This window comes from Lipotes vexillifer, unplaced genomic scaffold (genome assembly GCF_000442215.2).
Source record: "Lipotes vexillifer unplaced genomic scaffold, Lipotes_vexillifer_v1.1 scaffold293, whole genome shotgun sequence".
In the NCBI taxonomy this organism is placed as follows: domain Eukaryota; kingdom Metazoa; phylum Chordata; class Mammalia; order Artiodactyla; family Lipotidae; genus Lipotes; species Lipotes vexillifer.
In genome coordinates, this window is record NW_006782084.1 from 460,872 (window position 1) to 481,139 (window position 20,268).

Here is a 20,268-nt window from a genome sequence, read left to right on the forward strand (position 1 = left end):
CCTGCCACTTCCCTGGTGCTGCCCCAGAGTCCCCACACAACAGATGCTCCAGGAGCCTTGGGTTTCTGAGGATGCGGGTGTCCCAAAGCAGGAGGTGCTTGTAGATGTCAGGAAGCTTATGAGGACCTCTCCACCCTGTTACGCGGTTCCCTGCATTGGTAACTGCAGCTCAGGAGGACTAGGTCCTGGGACCAGCTCCTGTGGAAGGAGTGAGATTAAGAAAGAGGCAGGCTGTGCTGTGAATGCCGAGAAATTTGCTCAGTATACACCTCCCTTGGGTCCACCCCCAGGTAGAAGGCATCCTGGTAGGAACTGATTACTCCTTATGGCCAAACACCTGAAAGATCTGAGACTGTTTCAGAATTACTGGCACTTTCTCCGATTTAGGTGACATCTTGATTACTGAGAAGCATCCTCTTGACGGCAACAAGAATGAATGCCTCTCTGCACATTTGCTCATCTCAGAACGGCCATACACCATGGGTTCATTTCTGTTGTGCGGATACACCTAAGAGTGGAACTGCTAGGTCAAGTTCAGCTACAGTAGCTACTACTAGTTTTCCAAAGTGGTTGTACCAATTTAGACTCCAGCAGGAAGTGTGTAAGGGCATCATCAGTTTTTTTCAATTGTAGCCATTGTAGCGGGTGCACCCTGGCATCTCATTGTGGTTTCAGTGTGTATTTCTCTAATGATTAATGATGTTGAACACTTTTCACGTACTCTTTCGCCTCTGACATAGCCGTTTTTTATCAAGAGATGTCTTTTCCTTGCTGGTGTGTAGGAGTTGTTAGAACATTCTGGTGCTGATCCAGATGCATGTGTTACAGATATTTTCTCCCATTCAATGGCTTCTTCTCAGTCTCTTATAGGCATTTTTTCAGAGCAGAAATTCTTAATTTTATTTATCAGTCTTTTCCTTTATAGGTCGTGCTCTGGTGTCCTACTTAAGACATTTTTGTTATCCCTGAGGCAACGAAGATATCTCCCCCGACTTCCACAGTGATAAAGTTAAAATAGTGGGTAGGTTTTTACAGGAAAAGTAACGACTAGGAAGCAGTACAAGGGAGGATTCTAGGGGCTGATTGTGTTTTATTTCTTGATCTTGGTGGTTGTTACACTTGCTTGTTTACTTTTTAAATATTCATTGAACTGTATACTTATTCCGAGTACACTGTGTATGTGTGTTATATACTACTAAAGTTGAGAGAGAGAGAATGCAGAAACAGGAGCCGCTAACTAAAGTGGGTCATCACAAGATGATGACCAAAAAAATACTGTGAAAGATTAGAGAAAATATTTGTGAGAAGCTTACATAAGATCATAGGTTCTTAATCTATACCAGCCGACCTTTTAATAAATATATTTTAGCTGGGCTTCCCTGGTGGCGCAGTGGTTGAGAGTCTGCCTGCCGATGCAGGGGACACGGGTTCGTGCCCCCGTCCGGGAGGATCCCACGTGCCGCGGAGCGGCTGGGCCCGTGAGCCATGGCCGCTGAGCCGGCGCGTCCGGAGCCTGTGCTCCGCAACGGGAGAGGCCACAACAGTGAGAGGCCCGCGTACCGCAAAAAAAAAAAAAAAAAAAAAAAAATATATATATATATATATATATTTTAGCAAAAAAAACATTTAGTAAGTATAGTTAAAGAACAAGAACAGTGGCGTTGGTTAATCATATAATGTTGAAAATAAACGGCGCTGAGCATAAAATCCCTCCACATCAGTGAGGCTCCATAGAAAGAGTTAAGCAAACACAAAGCCTAAAGAGAAGCAGCAGGTTGCTCTAAATATTTGGTTTTACAAATTCTTTATTAAAATGCTACTGGCAGATATACGGCCAGTTGACTTCTGACTTCCCCTCGTCTGACAAGGCACATGAGAAGTGTGGTCTGTGTAAAATGGTGGCTGACAGGTCTGAGGTGGCGAGGAACCCATGATGCTACAGCAGAAACGTCACCAGAGGAGGACATGAGGGCACGTTCGAGTCACCGTCCAAGGCAAAAACCCAACCACAATGCCCAGCAAGGATACAGCCAATAATAAACTGTAACCCAGAACAGAGCCAGACTCTGAACCTGGAGGTGAGAGTGAACCCAACAGGAAGTGCAGTCAAAGCAGGTCCACGGGGAGAACAGCAATGTAGCACCAAGAGCAGCCTAGAGGCTGCCAAGGTCCTCAACCTGAGTCTCTTTAAAGAGAAAACGAACCAACAGCTGGTCGACGGCTACCTGGGGCTGCAGGTATGTGGGGCTGCCGCTCCTCTGCCCTCAGCCCAGCAGGAGTGTACCCCTGATTTCTGGCAGCCGGACGCCCAGAGGCCCTGAACTTAGAGATGCTCTCTGAGAGGAGCCTGAAGTGTGCAGGTGTGAATCCAGGCACTATCCTCTGAAGCCTTCGATGCCTGCCCGCTAAATCGCGGCCTGTCCACTTCTGATCCTCTAGCCTCGACAAACAGGAGATTTCTAGGGAGCAAATGCAGACTGTTGGACAAATACAAAATCTTTTTTGAGGTTGGGGCAACGTGAACGAAAAAATAGGGCTTGATGAAAGAAGTTAAGGAAACGAAGGTGAGCAGAAAAAGCCAACCTTGCAAACACGAGTGAGAAAAGCAACCTCAGGAACTCCTGGGTGGCATGGTGGGGAGGAAAGGGAGAAAATCCATAATTAAGATAATCCATGGACAGATAACAGGGAACGTAAGCCCATGAAATTCAAGTCCAAGCATAGGAGTTTGCATTTCTAATCAGCTCATGCCACGTCACGTTTTCAGAGTTCATCATTTCTAATACCCAAGAGTTCTCTTTTCCGGTCACACTGTTATAATTTATCACATCCAGGCATGCAAAATCATCCTTTTTCTAACATTAAACATGTTTAATCAGGACAATTTATAATGACACTTTAGGGCTTTAGTGACAGAAATGGATTTGACACATGATATTTACAGTAATCATAATACTACAAGATTTAAAGTGTAATGTTTTTACAGTGTTAGATCAAGAAGCCAAATTGTCCATGTTCTTAGTTAGTCATTTGCAATGCTTTTGGGGGGAATCAGCATCCAGAAATTAATTAATAGTCTTCCTCTCCACAATGATCAGTGTCATCCTGGGTACTTGCTCCTAGATGCCAACTCCTTTATACCCTCACTCTGGTGACAATCAGTAAATGTGATTAATGTTAAACCACTTGTCCTAGTAGCCAAAAGCCAATATCACACCACATGCAGGATCATAATTATGCTTTAGGAAGTAGATGGATTTGGCTTTGTTAACCAAGAATTAACCCAGAATCTGGAGGCCCCTTGAACTATTGTGCCTGGAAAATACCCATTATGTCTTGGCCTTGGGGATGCCAGGACATTTTTCAAGGATAGCAGTTTCATGCATAGTTAAGGGCCTTGAAATTCCTTTTCAAAAGACTCTAAACCTTTCTTTGTCAAACTCTAAAGTTTCCCTCTGCTTTCTCTTCTGGAACCAGTCAAATTTACACACATTCCAGCTCCACTTGAGTGAAATTCAAGTTCCCATTTAGATATTTGCTGTTAACCACAGGTCTCACGCTTCATGGCCCTTTTGACGTGTGTTTATTTGAAAAGTGAGTCGATGAACCAGTGCCTTCCTCGTATTTGACAAGTTCTATCTGACTTGGGGACCCACCTCAATAGGCAGTGATGGAGGGGCCCAAAGTAACGGGAGGGATGTTACCTGGATTATTATCCACAGCCCCTTCAATAATAAAACACAGTGTCAAGGCAGACGGACGACTGACACTTTTTTAACAGTTCAGCTTTCCATGAACTTCAAACTTAAACACAATTATGAATGGTGAAATAAGTAGAACATTGCAAAACCCACAAATTAAAACCAAAGCCCATTTTTCCATAAATGAGGAGTAGAAGGTTTGGATTTGAGCCGGCTGCCCACCTCTTGCAAGTGCCCGGGACCTCCCAAAACATGTTGGTGTTCCCACATCACCCTGGCTTCATTTGTTCCTCCCTTGGGTTCCCCTCATCCTGATTTATTTACTTACTATCATGATTATTAATTCTAATTTAGTTTTGTGCATTTTCTAAACTACTTAAATCTTCTTTGGAATAAGATAGGATATTATTATGCTTGAACTTTAGGAGATGCCCTAAATTCTTCACTCAAAGCTTATTTTTCTTTTTTTGCCTACAATTGTAATAAATTCCGTCATCGGATTTCATAATACACGGAAACTTTAGAAGAGAACAGCTGACAAAATGAGTGATCGTTTCTTCTTGATGTAGCACAGCATATTAAGCCTACTAAATTGATGGTGAATGCAACAGTAAATGAATAAATGAGTGAATGGGTAGGCGAGTGATACCTTACAGCTTAACAAGGAGAAGACAGAAACTAAAAACAAATAAATGAAACAAAAGCATAACAGTTGGGGTCCACTTGGTAAGGATGTGATCTATCTACAAATTCTACGGATAGAAGCCTTTGACGATTATAGAGTTATAGTTAATATTGATATGTATGACTATTTCTTCAAGAAAAAAGTCAAGGTATGCTTGAATGTTTTTATTTATGAAGACAAGAATGTGTCCTGTACATTTTCGAAAACTTTCTGTTTGAAAATAAAGTTTTAAAACATAAAACTTAAGGAAGGGGTAATTTTCAGCTGTCCAGAAAGTTGCCTTCTTTGAAATGCTTCAGTCCTTGGCCATGTTTGGTACCTGAAGGGATGAGCTAATATTGTGAGTTCTCCTCTGGTAGGAACGACATCTCAGGGGAAGCAATGTAGGTGGAGAATGCAGATAGTTTAAAGGTAGGTGCTGATTCACAGGGTCATGATGTGTGGGGAGCAATCCCAACCAACCCCAGTACCATGCTGACATCCCTAAAAGCGTACTCATTACTGCTAGGAAAGGGGGAGTTAACAGCAAGCATCCAAACAAGTCACTCCTTTGCTCCACCAAGCAATTGACAATGATTGACAATTAAGACCTCTGGACTGAATGACCTGCAGGGCGACCTGAGAGCAGTGAGGGACCCACGTGACCCAAACCTTAGTTTCTGCAATGCTGCAAAAAAAAGAAGACAGTTCCTGGTAGTATGCTCAGAACTTTTTAGACAAAGGATACTCCACGAATGGAAGATGTTATATAAGTGTTATTTTTATTTGAGACTTGACTCCCATTGTGATGTAAATCACAGCCCTAGACTAAGGCCACCACAGGTGCTGGATTTCCCCAGCAGCAGCTCTGGCCTTTTCATTTTTCCACTTGAGCACAGGAAGCAGCACCAGACAGGGCTACAGTTTCAGGAGAAACACCCGTTTATTATCTGGAGCCTGTTTCTCCTGGCCAGTTAAAGAGAGGTGATCTCAACCAGCAGGTTGAACCCACACTTAATGCTTCTCAATTACAGTGAGCAAAGATTGACTTATTCTTTTTTGTTTACAGAATTATGCAAAACTCATTCCTGGAGCTACAGTAGGGGTACTTCAGAAGGACTCTGGAAACATTCTCCAGCTGATCATCTCGGCTTACGAAGTATGATATTTCACTGTTGGGTTTTCTTTTTGCATTTCTTTGGTATTTAAAAACTAAGATATGTTTTAGGCTGTTAAATGCGCTCTCCTTTGTTGGTAGAGACAGTGCTTAACCAAAGAAAATCTCTCTGCATTAATGGATATAAAAAATTATATCCAAAACATAAATTTTGTTCACCTTATTTGCAGATATTCTTCCCAGAAGGTGGGGCAGAATGTAGAAAAATCATAAACCTGATCATAAAGGTTGTTTTTATAGTAATAACCAACAACAGCACTGTCACCTGCAAAATTTTAATTCTACTGAAAAGGCTTCATGAGTCATACAATTAAGCTTCCCTCTTCTCTGCCTGAAAAAAAAATTAAGTTTAAATTGCCAACGAGTAACAGAGCTATGAGAACTAACTCACAGGCTTAATGAGACTAAATTATGATTTAGTCAAGGGAAAAAACACCAAAGCACACCAGGAACCACTTTGTAGATTTTCTGCTTTTGAGAACCAAGGAAATTTTCCACTGGTTTTATGTCATATATGTACATAAATACTTTTTTTTTTTCTTTTGCCTTGTCTTTGTAAATTAGTGCCTGAAGACAGAATTCTTCCCTTAAAATAAGATCCATACCTACAGGGTTGCTATGTTTTCTCTCTATGTCACCGTTTTATAACTCAGTCAACAGTGGATGACCAGTTGCCAACTCTTTTTTATTTTGGTTCCTAAATATCATTATCATCCCCCCTTTTTGCCTTTACCTACAAAGAAACACACACACACACACACACACACACACACACACACACACACACACACACAAATGTGAAGCTCTAAATTAGGACAGGAATGAAAAAAATAAACTTTTATAAAGCAGTAAAGCTCTAATATTTGCTCTAAACAGAGTCACATAATAGCAAATGAATAAAATTCTAATTTTGATCCTTAAAAATGACAAATAAATGACCCATAGGCACTCTATGCCAATACTTAGCATATACTGAACCAGTGTTCCTTGACATTTCAGAATCATCTGGAAAGTTTTTTAAAAATAAGTGTGTCCAGATTCTTCTCACAGATGTCTTAGGAGAATTTTAAGGGAAGGAAGAGTCACGTATTTTGAGAAAAAACCCCAGTGTTTTTGACATCACCCCACCAATTTTGAAACTCACCTTAATAGGGAAAAGCAAGTTATTTTTTCTTGAATACATTTTCTCAGAGAAAATACAGATGGTCCATTAAAGTTATAGGATGAGAGGTTTTTTTAAAATTCATACCCTCAGAAACTTCAGTTTTCTTAGCTCACATAAAAATTTAATCACCATGCTAGTTCACGCTTGAAATTCTTCCAGACAGGAAAGCTTGTCAACAAAATACTATAAAAACCTTCCTCCCTCTTATGCAGTAAAGTTTTAATGTGTAGAATCAAGTAAAATCACATGGTAATTCTTCACTGAATTAGAACACGCTCAATTTTCTTTAACTCAGGACTCTCAAAAGTGCTGGCCACTAATATTTTCAAAGGAGTTAAGCAAAGTAGAAAACAGTGAATTGTCAAAAATATTTCCCCTCCTGTCTGACCAGCCCTGTCTGTGCCCCTGCTTGCTCTGTCAGAGTTTATGTCTCACTTTACACCCCCAATCACTCACATAATTTACAGAGTAGTTGAAATCAAGGCATCAAACATTTGAAGTGAATCTTGTGTCTTTATTTTACTGTCTCAAAAATATGAAGTGTCTGTTATTCTTATATCAAACCATCTTGCTCTGGAGTTATGATTGAAACTCTATGAGTCACCGTGAGGTATGCAACAGATCTTGGCACTGGTTCAAATTATTTTTCTGTTGTGTTATTTTTTAAATGTATCCTAAAAGGACCTTAAAATATGGGGATCCATAGACTAGATTTTTTTCCAACCTATAAAAAAGAGAGAGAAGGAAAGAGACTATATTGAGAGAAAATATAAAACGCGTCTGACTTGTAGTGGGGCAGAGGCAAACAATTTGTGTTTATGATTAGTGACGATGAACTTCAGCTCAGTATTTTACAGTGCTGTATTGACATTTAAAAAGCCTTAAATACCAGATGTGTATTCACCTGGCCATCATTCACTACTTTCCTTCCTTCCCTAACCACATAATAAAAGCTGCTGAAATATCCATACTCCCAAGGGTAAGGTCCTCTGTTGGCATTTAAGTTCCAGAAGGGAAGTGACTTGTTTTGTTTTGCCTGGTTCATAGTATATGCTCAATAAATGAATGAGTGAAAAGATGAAATATACAAACAAACATTTATGTCCTTTCTTCGGGAAATTCACATTAAAATATTCCTGGTGAAATTTGCAATATGATATTCCAATTAACTCATTGCTGAGGTTTCCTTCATTTTGGTTAGATTATGTCACTCACTACTCCTAATTGCTGTCATCTACGAACGTTCAGGTCATGTCCTTCATTTCTCGTTTAGTTCACAGTGCCACTGTCTCCAGCACCACTCCTGTCTTATTTCTTGATGATTTCAGCCCATATGTTTACATATATATGATCCTTCCCATACTCTGGACTCTCAGTTTCTTGAACTCTGCTTCTGAAACAATCTTGTTCCCTTCCCTCTTTTTTTTTTTTTTTTTTTTTTTTTTTTTTTTTCTGTACGCAGGCTTCTCACTGTTGTGGCCTCTTCCGTTGTGGAGCAAAGGCTCCGGACGCGCAGGCTCAGCGGCCATGGCTCACGGGCCCAGCCGCTTTGGGGCAGGGGGGATTTTCCCGGGCCGGGGCACGAACCGCGTTCCCCGCATCGGCAGGCGTCCTCTCAACCACTGCACCACCAGGGAAGCCCCCTTCCCTCTTAATTACCTCCTCATACCTTTACACTCTTGTCATGCCTTAAACGTTATCATTGCCGATAGTCTCAGTTACATGCAATCCATTCTCTGCTCACCATTTCCAATCTTTTCACCTCACTCTTGCTAGTTCCCCTAATATTTCTTCCAACCCATCAGGATCTCCAATTAATTGACCCTGTCCTCTGTGTACAGTTCCTCATCCCCTTGATGTCCTCTCTCACCTGCCCCTCAGCTTAAATTCAAACATTGTGGTCACTCCTTAGACACACTCTCAATTCCCCTGCACCTTATCACTCCTTTGAGGTGGCTGGCCAATAGTGGTCCTGGTAAAATCCAACTGTCCACTCTGCACAGCTGAATGGGAATGGGAAAAACATACAATCATGCTACCGGATCTCACTTTAAATTCACGATCACAGACTTCAAGCTGGCCCTCAATGCTGCCCAGCAACCATGCTATATTTCTCTGGTAAACGTCCAAATGGAGAGATCTAGGAGTCAGTTGATATATTAGTTGGCAAATCAGCAGAGTAACCTGGACTCTCCTTGACTCCTGGAGACTCTCCTGGAGTCTCCTTGACTCCCCCCTTTTTCTTTCACGCTGTACATTTAATCCATCAGGAAATCTTGTTGACTCTACCCTCAAATTTATTTAGAGTTTGATTCAATTGCTGCGTCCACTGTCCTCATCCTAGTTGGAGCCACCGTCCTCATTCACCTGAATTATTGCAAAAGCCTCCTAAATATTTCCCGTTTCCACCTTTGGTTTCCTACATTCTGTTTTCAACAAAACAGCCAGAAGTTTCATTAAACATGTTAAGTCAACTCCTATTACTCTTCTGTTGGTAACCCTAATTGCTTTCTCATTTTACGTAGAGTAAAAGCCGAATTCTCTATAACAGCCTACGAGGACTCTATCAGGTCTGTTCCCCTGCACCCCATCACCTCTGACTTCACCTCCCGTTACTATCCTCTAATTCTGCTCCAGTGCAGCAAACCTACCCTCTTCGCTCTTCTGCTCCCAGAGCAAGCCAGACATGGTCCTGCCTTAGGGTCTTTGCATTGGCTGCACCCTCTTCCTGAAACATTCTGTTCACATATATCTGCGTGGCTAATTTCCTCTCATTTTCTTGAAATGTGACCCTCTTAATGAATCCCACCCTGATCACTTTTTAAAAATTGTAGCCTATACGCCCTGCCCACACTCTCTTAATCTTCATTATCCCACCCTAACTTTTTTCCATAGCATTTATCACCTTCCTGGTACTACATAATTTTCTTATTTATTGTGTGGTTTCCTTTCTGTCTTCCCACACTGGAGTATAAACTCAATCAAAGGGTAAGCTATTTTAGACGTTTTTGTTTCCCAAGCGCCTAGAACAGTGTCTGGTACATAGTGGACACTCAATAAATATTTTCTGAATGAATAAACTGGTAATGTAACTAGTTGAGATAAAACAGATTTAAAGGATACATTTTAATGCTAAATTGGCAGAAATTGAAATCTTAAGACACGATGGGAATAATCTTTAGGACTGCGAAACGACACTTTAATCTCTGACAAAGACTACATTCTGAAAAGTCAGGCTGTGCCCATCTACGGAAGGAGTGACCACGTGGGGCAAATAACAAAGCAGGGAAGAGGAGTGACTTAGAATTTACAGTCAGCAACTTAGAATTAGGAGGAAAGCAGGGTTATCGTACCACGCAGTTGGCAAAATTATATTTCAGGAAAGTTTGAAGCAGAATATGCTTTTAAAATTCTCTCAATGAAATGGGTATAGGGACTCAAATCCTTTTAGATGAATTACAACTTACTTCATAGTACTTTCCAATTTGTTTTTATTCTGTTTTTTAAAACTAATTTGGTTTTGAAATTAATTTGAAATTATTTGAAATTAATTTGGTTTTGAAGTCCCCCAAATACAGACTTCTATAAAAGAAAGAGGAATAAAGAAGGTCTGAATAATAACACTAGCTTTCCCCAAAAGCAGCTCTCCCTTCCCCTTCCTTGACATTCTTCCTCCTGGGAAATGTTGCCTCTACGTACCCCTCTGCCATCACCCACACGCCCTGTATCTAGTCTTCCCCTCTTCCACCCCCGTCATCGCATATCCCAGCCACTGCATCCCTGCTCCTCACGCCTCAGGCGTGGCGAATGCAGCAACATGCCAGCCTCCTTGACTTAAATCTTCCTGTCCCCTCCTCTAGCCTGTCCTGCACATGCCTTCCAGACAACCTCCCTGCAGCTGCCTTTTCAGTAAATCAGGCCCCTGCTTAAAAGCTTCATGGAATATTTCCCGCAGGTGTTAACTCATCTCTCCAAACCTCAGGGTTCTTTGTGGTCTGGTGTCTCCCCGGACAGTAGGGGTGCAGGCTTGGGCTGAGCCCCTCTTTTCTCCATTCTGTACCACTCCTGGCACTGAGCTTTCTCTCTTTTGGTCCCCTCGCCTGAAATACCATTGTCATCCCCTCCACACATCTAAATCCAGCACAGCCATTAAGGATCAGTCGTCTAGTACGGCAGCCTTCACTGACCGCCCTCTTTCCTGAACTCTCCCAAACCCTTATGTATTACACAATTTTTTTTTTTCTAATTTAAAGGTACATTGACTGACGTTGTACGTTAACTGCTTCACTTGGTTCCACCATATTTTTTTCAGCAAGATGATCATCCTGAGGGCAGAAATCCTGTCTTATACCCATTCCCCCAGACCTGGCTCTATACTAAACATACAATAGGGACTCTATAAATTCCAGCACTGATTTCAAGGCACAGTTTCTCTCACATTTTAACATCTGTAAAATTGGGATACATTTTATAATTAGTTATGTCTTACCAATGCTTTCAATAGAATGGAAGTCACAATGTAGTTTTCATGGTCTGCACATGTATAAACTTGGCAGTAACTGTATGTGTTATTGTCACTTCAATCCGTTAAGTACACTGTTGGTACTGTAAGTGTCGAGTACAATTGCTATTTTTAAATATCTTCCAGGTTTGCACTATGACTCGATACTGAAAAGTTATTGTTTGCGCAGAAATGTACCAAAACTGAATAAGAGGGAAACAAATACTGATATCAGCGAAGCAGATATTCATTGTTGGAGGAATGATCTGTATTCCTTATAAAGTAACAACCAGCTGCTTTATGGGACCTAAAAATGATGATACATAGGATACAAGTAAAGCAAGCTATTGTTATATTTTGTTACTGACATACAAGCAAAAGATTTGCCTTTTATGTGCCAAGCAATGCAATTCAGGACTGGAGAAATTTTTCCAACCCTCAAAATGGATAAAATAATTTTTAAAGCAATGATAGACGGACAGGTTTGATTCATATGTAGTGCCGAACGATCTCGAGGTATTCTGTCATAGTTTAATTGTCATAAAATAATGGTGTATCTTATAATTGATGGCATCTTAGATTCGATAAAATATGATGTGTGTGTGTGTGTGTGTGTGTGTGTGTGTGTGTGTGTGTGTATTGCTTGCTTGCTTGCTTGATTGGTGATATGGTGAATTTCTTTTAGACCCAATTTAATTTTATTTATTTGTTGTTTAATGAACATGATTCACAGATTCTTCTCTTCTGGCTCTAATTTTTGGTTGTGACTTCGTTCAACTCTTTATGTCTTATCTAAAGGAACTCCGGTCTGAGGTGGAGCTGGAGGTGTTAGGAGACACAGAAGGACTCAACCTGTCATTCACAGCTGTCTGTAATACTGGGACCCCCTTTCCACACCAAAAGAAATGCTCTCACATGAAGGTGGGAGACACAGTAAGTAGATGGCCCATAGGTCATCTGAAAAAACATCTAGATGACCTGTCAGAAGTTACCTTAGTGCACTGAAGCTAGACTTTTCCTTTCAAGAATTTCAAAAGCGATTTTCAAAGATTTCCTAATAAATGCTTTCGCAGAGCTGATCCCCATGCAGCTTTGTTTCTTCCCATGCATATTGGTGGCTAGAAGAAGATAATTAGTATTTTCTTTTTTTCCAGGCTTTGTTCAATGTGACTGTGAGTATACCAAACTGTGAGAGAAGAAGCAGGCACATTGTCATAAAGCCTGTGGGGCTGGGGGACGCCCTGGAGATCCTTGTCAGTCCAGAATGCAGCTGTGACTGTCAGAAGGAAGTGGAGGTGAACAGCTCCAGATGCAGCAATGGAAACGGATCCTTCCAGTGTGGAGTGTGCGCCTGTCACCCTGGCCACATGGGTCCTCACTGCGAGTGTGGGGAGGACACACTGAGCACTGACTCCTGCAAGGAGGCCCCGGAACTCCCCGCGTGCAGCGGAAGAGGCGATTGCTACTGCGGGCAGTGCATCTGCCACTTGTCCCCCTATGGAGACATTTACGGCCCTTACTGCCAGTGTGACAATTTCTCCTGCGTGAGACACAGAGGGCTGCTCTGTGGAGGTAGGCCATGTCCAAATCCACCTTACAGGGCGACTGTGCACATATCAAGGAAGGGCTTTGCATCCTTTGCACCTTCCACAGCCACCTGGGCACAGTAGGTGCTCAATAAATGTTTGCTGATCAGTTGAGTGGGTTGACCTTTAGACTAAGGTAACTGATCTCTTCCTTTATGTTTTTTTCTGGCTCTGACATTCTCTAGGGGTGAGATCTCTGCCAGCTGAACTTACATCTCTATTATTATTTCCCTGGGAGTAAGTAGGTAAAAGACGGATGCCTTCTCTTTGGTTATTACCCAGATGCCACAAAACTCCATGTAATCAAACTCCATTATCTTCCAGACTATTCTGGATCAGGCTCTTGGTATCTGACTCAACACTTAAATGCTTATTACTTTGGAAAGATAAAAAGCCAGGCTACTTAAGGAGCATACTGCAAAGGACAAGGGACACAAAAATTCTAAATGGACTTTCAGGGCCTTCATTCACTCCATGCATATTTATTAAACACCTGTTATGTAACAGATACTAGGTTAGGCACAGGGTATAATAAAGATGAATAAGGACATATGTGAAGAAGGCTATGGAAAGGGTAAAAATGAAAAATCCTTGGAATTTTTTGAGACTGAGAAAAATTTTAAGTAGCAGAAATATTTATGTTCTAATATCCTTTGTAGATGTAAAAATCACTTTAGTTTAAAGCTATATTACATATAACATGACTATTATAAAATCATTCTGAGAGATGCACATACGTATTTAAGTACAATCTAGTCAGACAAGAATTACAAATGTCTTAATTATACTTTTAAATGATACAGATTTGTGTTACAATTGAAATCGTAACCGACTGCTGAATTTAAGCTCATGTCTTTTTTTTTTTCTTTTCACAGTGTGTGAGCAGATAGCTTTTCAAAACAGAAAGCCATTATCTTTACAGAAAACTAAGCAAGTTACGTTTTCAAACCACAGTGTCAGGAACATATAAAAGAGACTGATTTTCAGGGGAAAAGGCCTTTGAAAACCATCTGATACCCTTAGAAGTGCGCCTCCGTTTCATTTCTTGGCTTTTGCTGTTGCTGCCAATAGACTCCTCTGAGGCTGCCTTCTTTCTTCCCCACCAAAGAGTGAAAAGTTTAGGGTCTGTCCAGATTGAGACACATTTCTCTCCCCTTTCATTCAAAGGTGTTTTTCCTTATCTAATGGGTGTGTTTCCAAACCCACATTGGTCTTCTTTTCACACAATGCAGACAGAACACAGCCTGAAACCAGAGGCCATCACCAAGTCTCGAAACGAATCTATTCAGCAGAACCCCAGATTGCATTTCTAATAGAAATCTTTAATAAAATATGTGCTTAAGACATTTGAAATTGCCTTTCCAAAGAAAAAAACTCCAAAGTGTAATCAAATACAGTATAACAGCAATTATGACCCCACCTGTATTTCACCCTTTAGATCTGAAGTCAGAGGTCTAAGGCTGTGTAAATCGATGGGTTATGTTCAGCAACACAGTTCTTCCCATTTTTTGGTGGCCTTTCAGTTTATTTTGTGTCACGCATGCGGACAGACATAAATTCAGAGTCAACTTGATCTGTGCATTTGTAGTTCAGATGCTCTGACAATAGTGCCTCTCTTTGAATCAGCTACGGTGATCGCTAAAGAAATTCTATTTAGAAAATACAATTTTTTTTCATTTGGACTCAGAAAACTTCACCAATGCCCATTTCCTTCATACATTGGGGTACTTTCGCATCCTCAACCATGACTGTTTCTCGAAAGCTTTTTTGTGTTCAGTAACATCTCAAAGGATGTTCCTCTATTATTAGTAACCTTCTCTTTTAAAAGGTATAACAAAAGTACAGTCATTCAAATTCAACGAAGAGCAATGGAGCACCTACTATGTGCCTGGCATTGTGCTTTGTGTAGGGATAAAACCGATCCAGGCCTTGTGAACACACAAGCTATTGTTGCTGTTGTTTGTCACAGAGGCCTGACTATGCTACAGCCTCATTTCTCGTGTAAATCTCACTTATTTTACAACTAACATACTCTGCAATGTACTGCTTCTCTGCAGGGCCATTATCACAATATTCTTTTCATGTACCTTCTTCCATCCATCTGTAAGCACTCAAAGATAGAGGGCTCCATTGATTTTTCCCTTGCCCAAATTCCATTAGTCATTTAAATTTTGATTCTAAGAGACTGGAAACTCTAACAGGCAAACAGCACTACAGAAAAAACTTCCTGCCATTGTGCACTTAGTTATCAGTCAATGGCATTCCAGAAAGATATCTCCCTCTCAAAAGAGCCTGATAATTTTTTCTTGATCTTTGATTACCATCTTGCCTCTACATGAAGCCATTATGAAGTTTTGTTGCGTTGTTATTGTTGTATGAACAGGTACCTTAGATAATTGGTTGTTTGTGGATATCAATTAACAACTTTTGTGACTGGGTTAATGGTTCTGGAAGGCCCACAGAAAGGGAGGGTTTCTAAGTTCTGAAAGGAGCTCTTGGAAGGGTTTTCTAAAATTTCTGCCAAGTAATTCTTATATGCAGTGATACACTTGGGCATTCTCAAAGCCTTTGGAAGTGCACATTTCATTTGACAATATTTATATACCGTATACATTTTTCAGAATAAACTTCAATGTGGAAATCACCCCCCTATCATGAAAGTAAGTTTCCCCTCTTGCTGAGGAAGAAACAAAAAGCAATTGTACTTTAGAGGACAGCTTACATATAAAAATTAAATGAATGGTTTTGGCCTAAATAACCTAACTATTCTTAGCTTTGAATTAATTAGTTCAATTATGAATTAAATAGGTTATGAAATGCAGTCTTAATGTCATGGATCCAGATAAATTTCAAGTCATCTTTCATTAGAGAAGTGTAAGTCTTTTTAGTATATATATATATTTAGTATATATACTAAATATATATATAATATATATTTAGTAATTATATATAATTACTATATTACCCTCTCTATATAGATATAGATGATACAGATACAGATACAGATGTAGATATATAAATATAGATATAGATATAGATACAGGTACATATACACCGGGAGAAGTCAGAATCCAGCTTCAAAATCTTTGTGGTTTATCCTTTGTTCTGTGATTTCCTACTCCATGTCTCTTAAGGCCAGGTCATGAAGATAGAAAAGTAACGACCTTCTAGACCAAAATTTACAAGAGAAAACCCAGAATGCTTCTGTCTACAATGAACATGGCAGCGTCTCCTACAAATGGAAACCTGCCTCACTTGTGATTTCTTTTACATCTGTTTGGTTTTCAGTATAATTACAGGAGTTTTAATACTGATGGATAATTTTGCTATCAGATTCTTCTTACTGGATAGTGTTTAGGATTAATGATAATAACTTACATATTGCTTATTTATGGGCCAAGCACTGTTCTAAACATTGTTATATATTATCTCAGGGAATCATCATAACAATCTGATGAAGTGGTGCTATTAATAACCCCTCCTTACCAATGAGGAAACTGAGGCATAGAAAGGTTGAGTAATTTTCCCAACTTGGCCCAGCCCGTACCAGAGCCAGGACCCAAACATGTGCTGTCTGGCTCTACACCTGTGCTCTCACCCACTACGTACTCAACCACCGCCACCATATGCCCACATGCCTTTGGAATGTTGCCAAAGAGCAAAACTTGGGAGGCGATGGCTGGTGCGCTTTTCCTTTTCTGAAGAAAAGTGTCAGTTGCGAAATTTGTAAGTAAATGCTGTTGGAACAGCAAAAGCCAATTTAGGATCTTGGGCATGGCAGGCACCCAAAAATTATTATGAAAGAGCACACAAGCCCATTACCTGAAACACTTTATTTAACATTTTATAGTAGTTCGGACAGTACTCTGTGGCCAGTTCTTCAGGAGCTCTTCAGGAGCCACTCTTGTCTCTCAGCCTCTTCTGTGAGGATCCCTTTCTCTGATTACATCTTAAATGCCGATGCTCTCCAGGGATTTCCTCACTCTATCTGCTTGCCCTAGATGATCTCATCCACATCAGCTTCGACTGCCATCTATCCCTGGTGGATTCCAAACCCCAAACTTCAGGGCTATATATACATATTCAACCACCCATGGGTCCCTCAAACTCAACAGAACCAAAAATGAACTCATCGTCTTCCCCATCCTAAGCTGCTCTTCCTCGTCTGCCTCAGAACAATCTATTCATTTAACAATTAAGCACTCTGTGCCAGGCACTGGGGATAAGGCACCGCATGAGTTACTTCCATTCCAGGGCAGTAAACAGCAGCCCTATCCAGCTAGCAGCCCAGGGGGGTGACCTGGGGAGGATTCCATCCTCTCTCTTCCCCTCCCCCGCCGCCCTGGGCATCCCATGCCATGAATTTCACCTGAACCCTTTCCTCTCCATTCCCATGGACACTGTTCAGGGCCTCATATCTTCTTGCCTCTATTGCTGGGAGAACCTCCTTACTTGCTTTTCGGTGTCTAGTTTGACTCTCTCTACTGATGCCAGGACATTTCTAGACACATATCTATCTCTTCAGGTCTCTCCCTTACTTAAAATTTCATAACTTTCAGGATAAAACCTCTTACTTTAGTCCATAAAGCTTTTCATGATGTGATTTCTGATTTTTGTTGACCTTTTCCTCCTATCCTCACGGATACCCCATACACACCTTTGGCTTTATTCATGTGAATTTACTATGGGTATTAAGCAGGTCACATGATTACACACTCCTGTCATTTACCTGTGCTTTTTTCTCTGCTTATAATGCACGTAACCCTCTTCTTCTATCTTCTATCCTTATCTTCCAAATTCAGCTCAAGCATCACTTCCTCTGGAAACTTCCCCAAATCTTTTGTCTAATTTGGAAACTTCCTCTGTGTGTATGGCACTTATCACGTTGTACTTATTAGCAGTAGTATTTATTTGCCTGTCTCCTAGACTAAGCTATAAGCTCAGCCACCTTGTCTTATTTAATTTTTTATCCTCAAGCCTAAAACAATCTTTGGCACATGATATATGCTCAATTAAAATTTGTTAAATAAATGAATTTGTTGGGCACTCACTGTATGCCTGCAGGACATCTAGTTGGTGAATACAAAGCTAGGAGATTTACACATTATCTCATCTGACCACAACCATTGGAAGCAGCTTTTATTCCTTCTACTTTATAGATGAGGCTTTCATAATTACTCAGCTTGAGTGATGTAGAGGTGGGGTTACTAAAGTCTGTCTTGTATGTCTATCCTATGGCATCTTAATTGAAAGCAGAAAATTTAAAAAACTACATACACACACACACACACACACATACACACAGTTGGCCCTTTAACAACACGGGTTTGAAGTGCGTGGGTCCACTTATGTGCAGATTTTTTTTCAATAAATATATTGGAAAAATTTTTGGAGATTTGCAACAATTTGAAAATACTCGCAGATGAACTGCGTAGCCAGAATTATCAAAAAAATATTTAGGTATGTCATGAATGCATACAGTATATATAGATACTAGTCTATTCTTACATAGGCATAAGGTGAGTGATATTTAATATAAAATTAATAATGTGTTAGTTTTCTTACTGTTTTTTTTTTTAATTTTATTTATTTATTTTTGCTGTATTGGGTCCTCATCTCTGTGCGAGGGCTCTCTCCAGCTGTGGCAAGCGGGGGCCACTCTTCATCGCGGTGCGCAGGCCTCTCACCATCGCAGCCTCTCTTGTGGCGGAGCACAGGCTCCAGACGTGCAGGATCAGTAGTTGTGGCTCACAGGCCCAGTGGCTCCGCGGCATGTGGGATCCTCCCGGACCAGGGCTTGAACCCGTGTCCCCTGCATTAGTAGGCAGACTCCCAACCACTGTGCCACCAGGGAAGCCCTTCTTACTGTTTTATAACTTTGCTTTCAAAGCATATTACTATACAGTATGCCTTTCTCATAATTGGAGAAACTGCATATCAGCCTACCATTACAGGTAAGTGGATTTTTAGAAAATGTAATCATGCTTCTATATGAATATGTCTATAATACTGTATGCCATAAACATTTTTAACAATTCATTCATTGGTGTATAGGCTAGGCTACTGGGAAGCAATTATATCAATTATACTAGGCTACCATAAGGCAATCATATTGCTGCTTCTTCATTATCAAGGCATGAATAGCTATATCTATAAATAAATATGAATTTCTTTTTCACATTATCTTTTCATTTTTTGACGTCTAATGTTGGTAAGTTGTATAATATCTACAGTGTTATAAGACAATATTGATGTAGGTACTGCCAGATGATTTGTCTTGTAAATTTACAGCATTGATAAATACAGCACAGTACTGTAAATGTATTTTTTCTTCCTTATGATTTTCTTAATAACATTTTCTTTTCTCTAGCTCACTTTATTGTAAGTATACAGGATATGATACATATAACATATAAAATACGTGTTAATCAACTGTTTACATTATCAGTAAGGCTTCCAGTCAACAGGAGGCTGTTAGTAGTTAAGAGCTGAGGGAGTCCAAAGTTATCCTCAGATTTTGGCCTGGGGGCAGGGGTGAGAGTGGGGTGGGGGGGGGTGTCAGTGCCCCAACCCATGCGTTGTTCAAGCGCCAACTGTATATACACACACATACTTGCACACACACACACCAAGTAGCTATTATAGGCTTCTGGATTATCTTATTTCATCTGGTTATAAATTCTGTTGGATATAACATCAGGCAATCAAGTTGGTTCAGTTAAGAGACCAGATCAATGAATATACACAGTTTGCAAAACACGTTCCATAAAATCTACCTACGCTTACTCCCCCCCAGCACCCATACACACGCACTCACTTTTTTTCTCGTTTTTTTCTTGTCTTTTTGATGGTGTTCAAAGGCAAAGAGAAAAGATGGCCCCCAAGATCCGGAAGTGGCTTTAGCCCTAAGAAACTCAGGGCTTTGTTTTGCAGATAACGGCGACTGTGACTGCGGCGAGTGCGTGTGCAGGAGCGGCTGGACGGGCGAGTACTGTAACTGCACCACCAGCACGGAGCCCTGCATCTCCGAAGACGGGGCGCTCTGCAGCGGGCGAGGGGGCTGTGTGTGCGGCAAGTGCGTTTGCACGAACCCCGGAGCCTCGGGACCCACCTGCGAACGTTGTCCCACCTGTGGCGATCCCTGTAACTCTAAATGGTAATGTCTCTACGCTCACCAGTCCTTCCTGTCCGTAGGGTTCATGGTGATCAAAGTTATAATGACATTTTATACACTCAGACCTCAGATTGTCCTTGCTGGCTTTGGTCTCCAAGCCTCCATCAAAACACACAAACCCGCAGAGCCCCTGCGATCGTCAGCCTGGAACGTCGGCCTCTCCCTTGTCTCTCAGCGCCGATGATCCAGGACCACAAAGTCACATTTCTGCAAGACAGCCTAGCAGGGAAGCTGAGCTGACGTCCCACGCTGATAACATCGACAGTCTCTCCCTTACAGTACCAACCACACATCAGGAAT

The 20,268-nt window shown here is 40.9% G+C and overlaps 1 protein-coding gene across 3 annotated transcripts in view; it reads left to right on the plus strand.

Annotated features, from left to right (window-relative positions):
* The window catches only part of ITGB6 (integrin subunit beta 6), a 70,483-nt gene that overhangs the window by 31,088 nt on the left and 19,127 nt on the right, over nt 1–20,268 (plus strand). For all 3 annotated transcript variants that reach the window (XM_007454976.1, XM_007454978.1, XM_007454977.1), the window contains 4 exons: nt 5,435–5,524; nt 12,007–12,141; nt 12,363–12,780; nt 19,728–19,950. In XM_007454976.1, the coding sequence (XP_007455038.1) occupies nt 5,435–5,524; nt 12,007–12,141; nt 12,363–12,780; nt 19,728–19,950 (866 nt within the window). The remainder of the gene's footprint in view (nt 1–5,434; nt 5,525–12,006; nt 12,142–12,362; nt 12,781–19,727; nt 19,951–20,268) is intronic.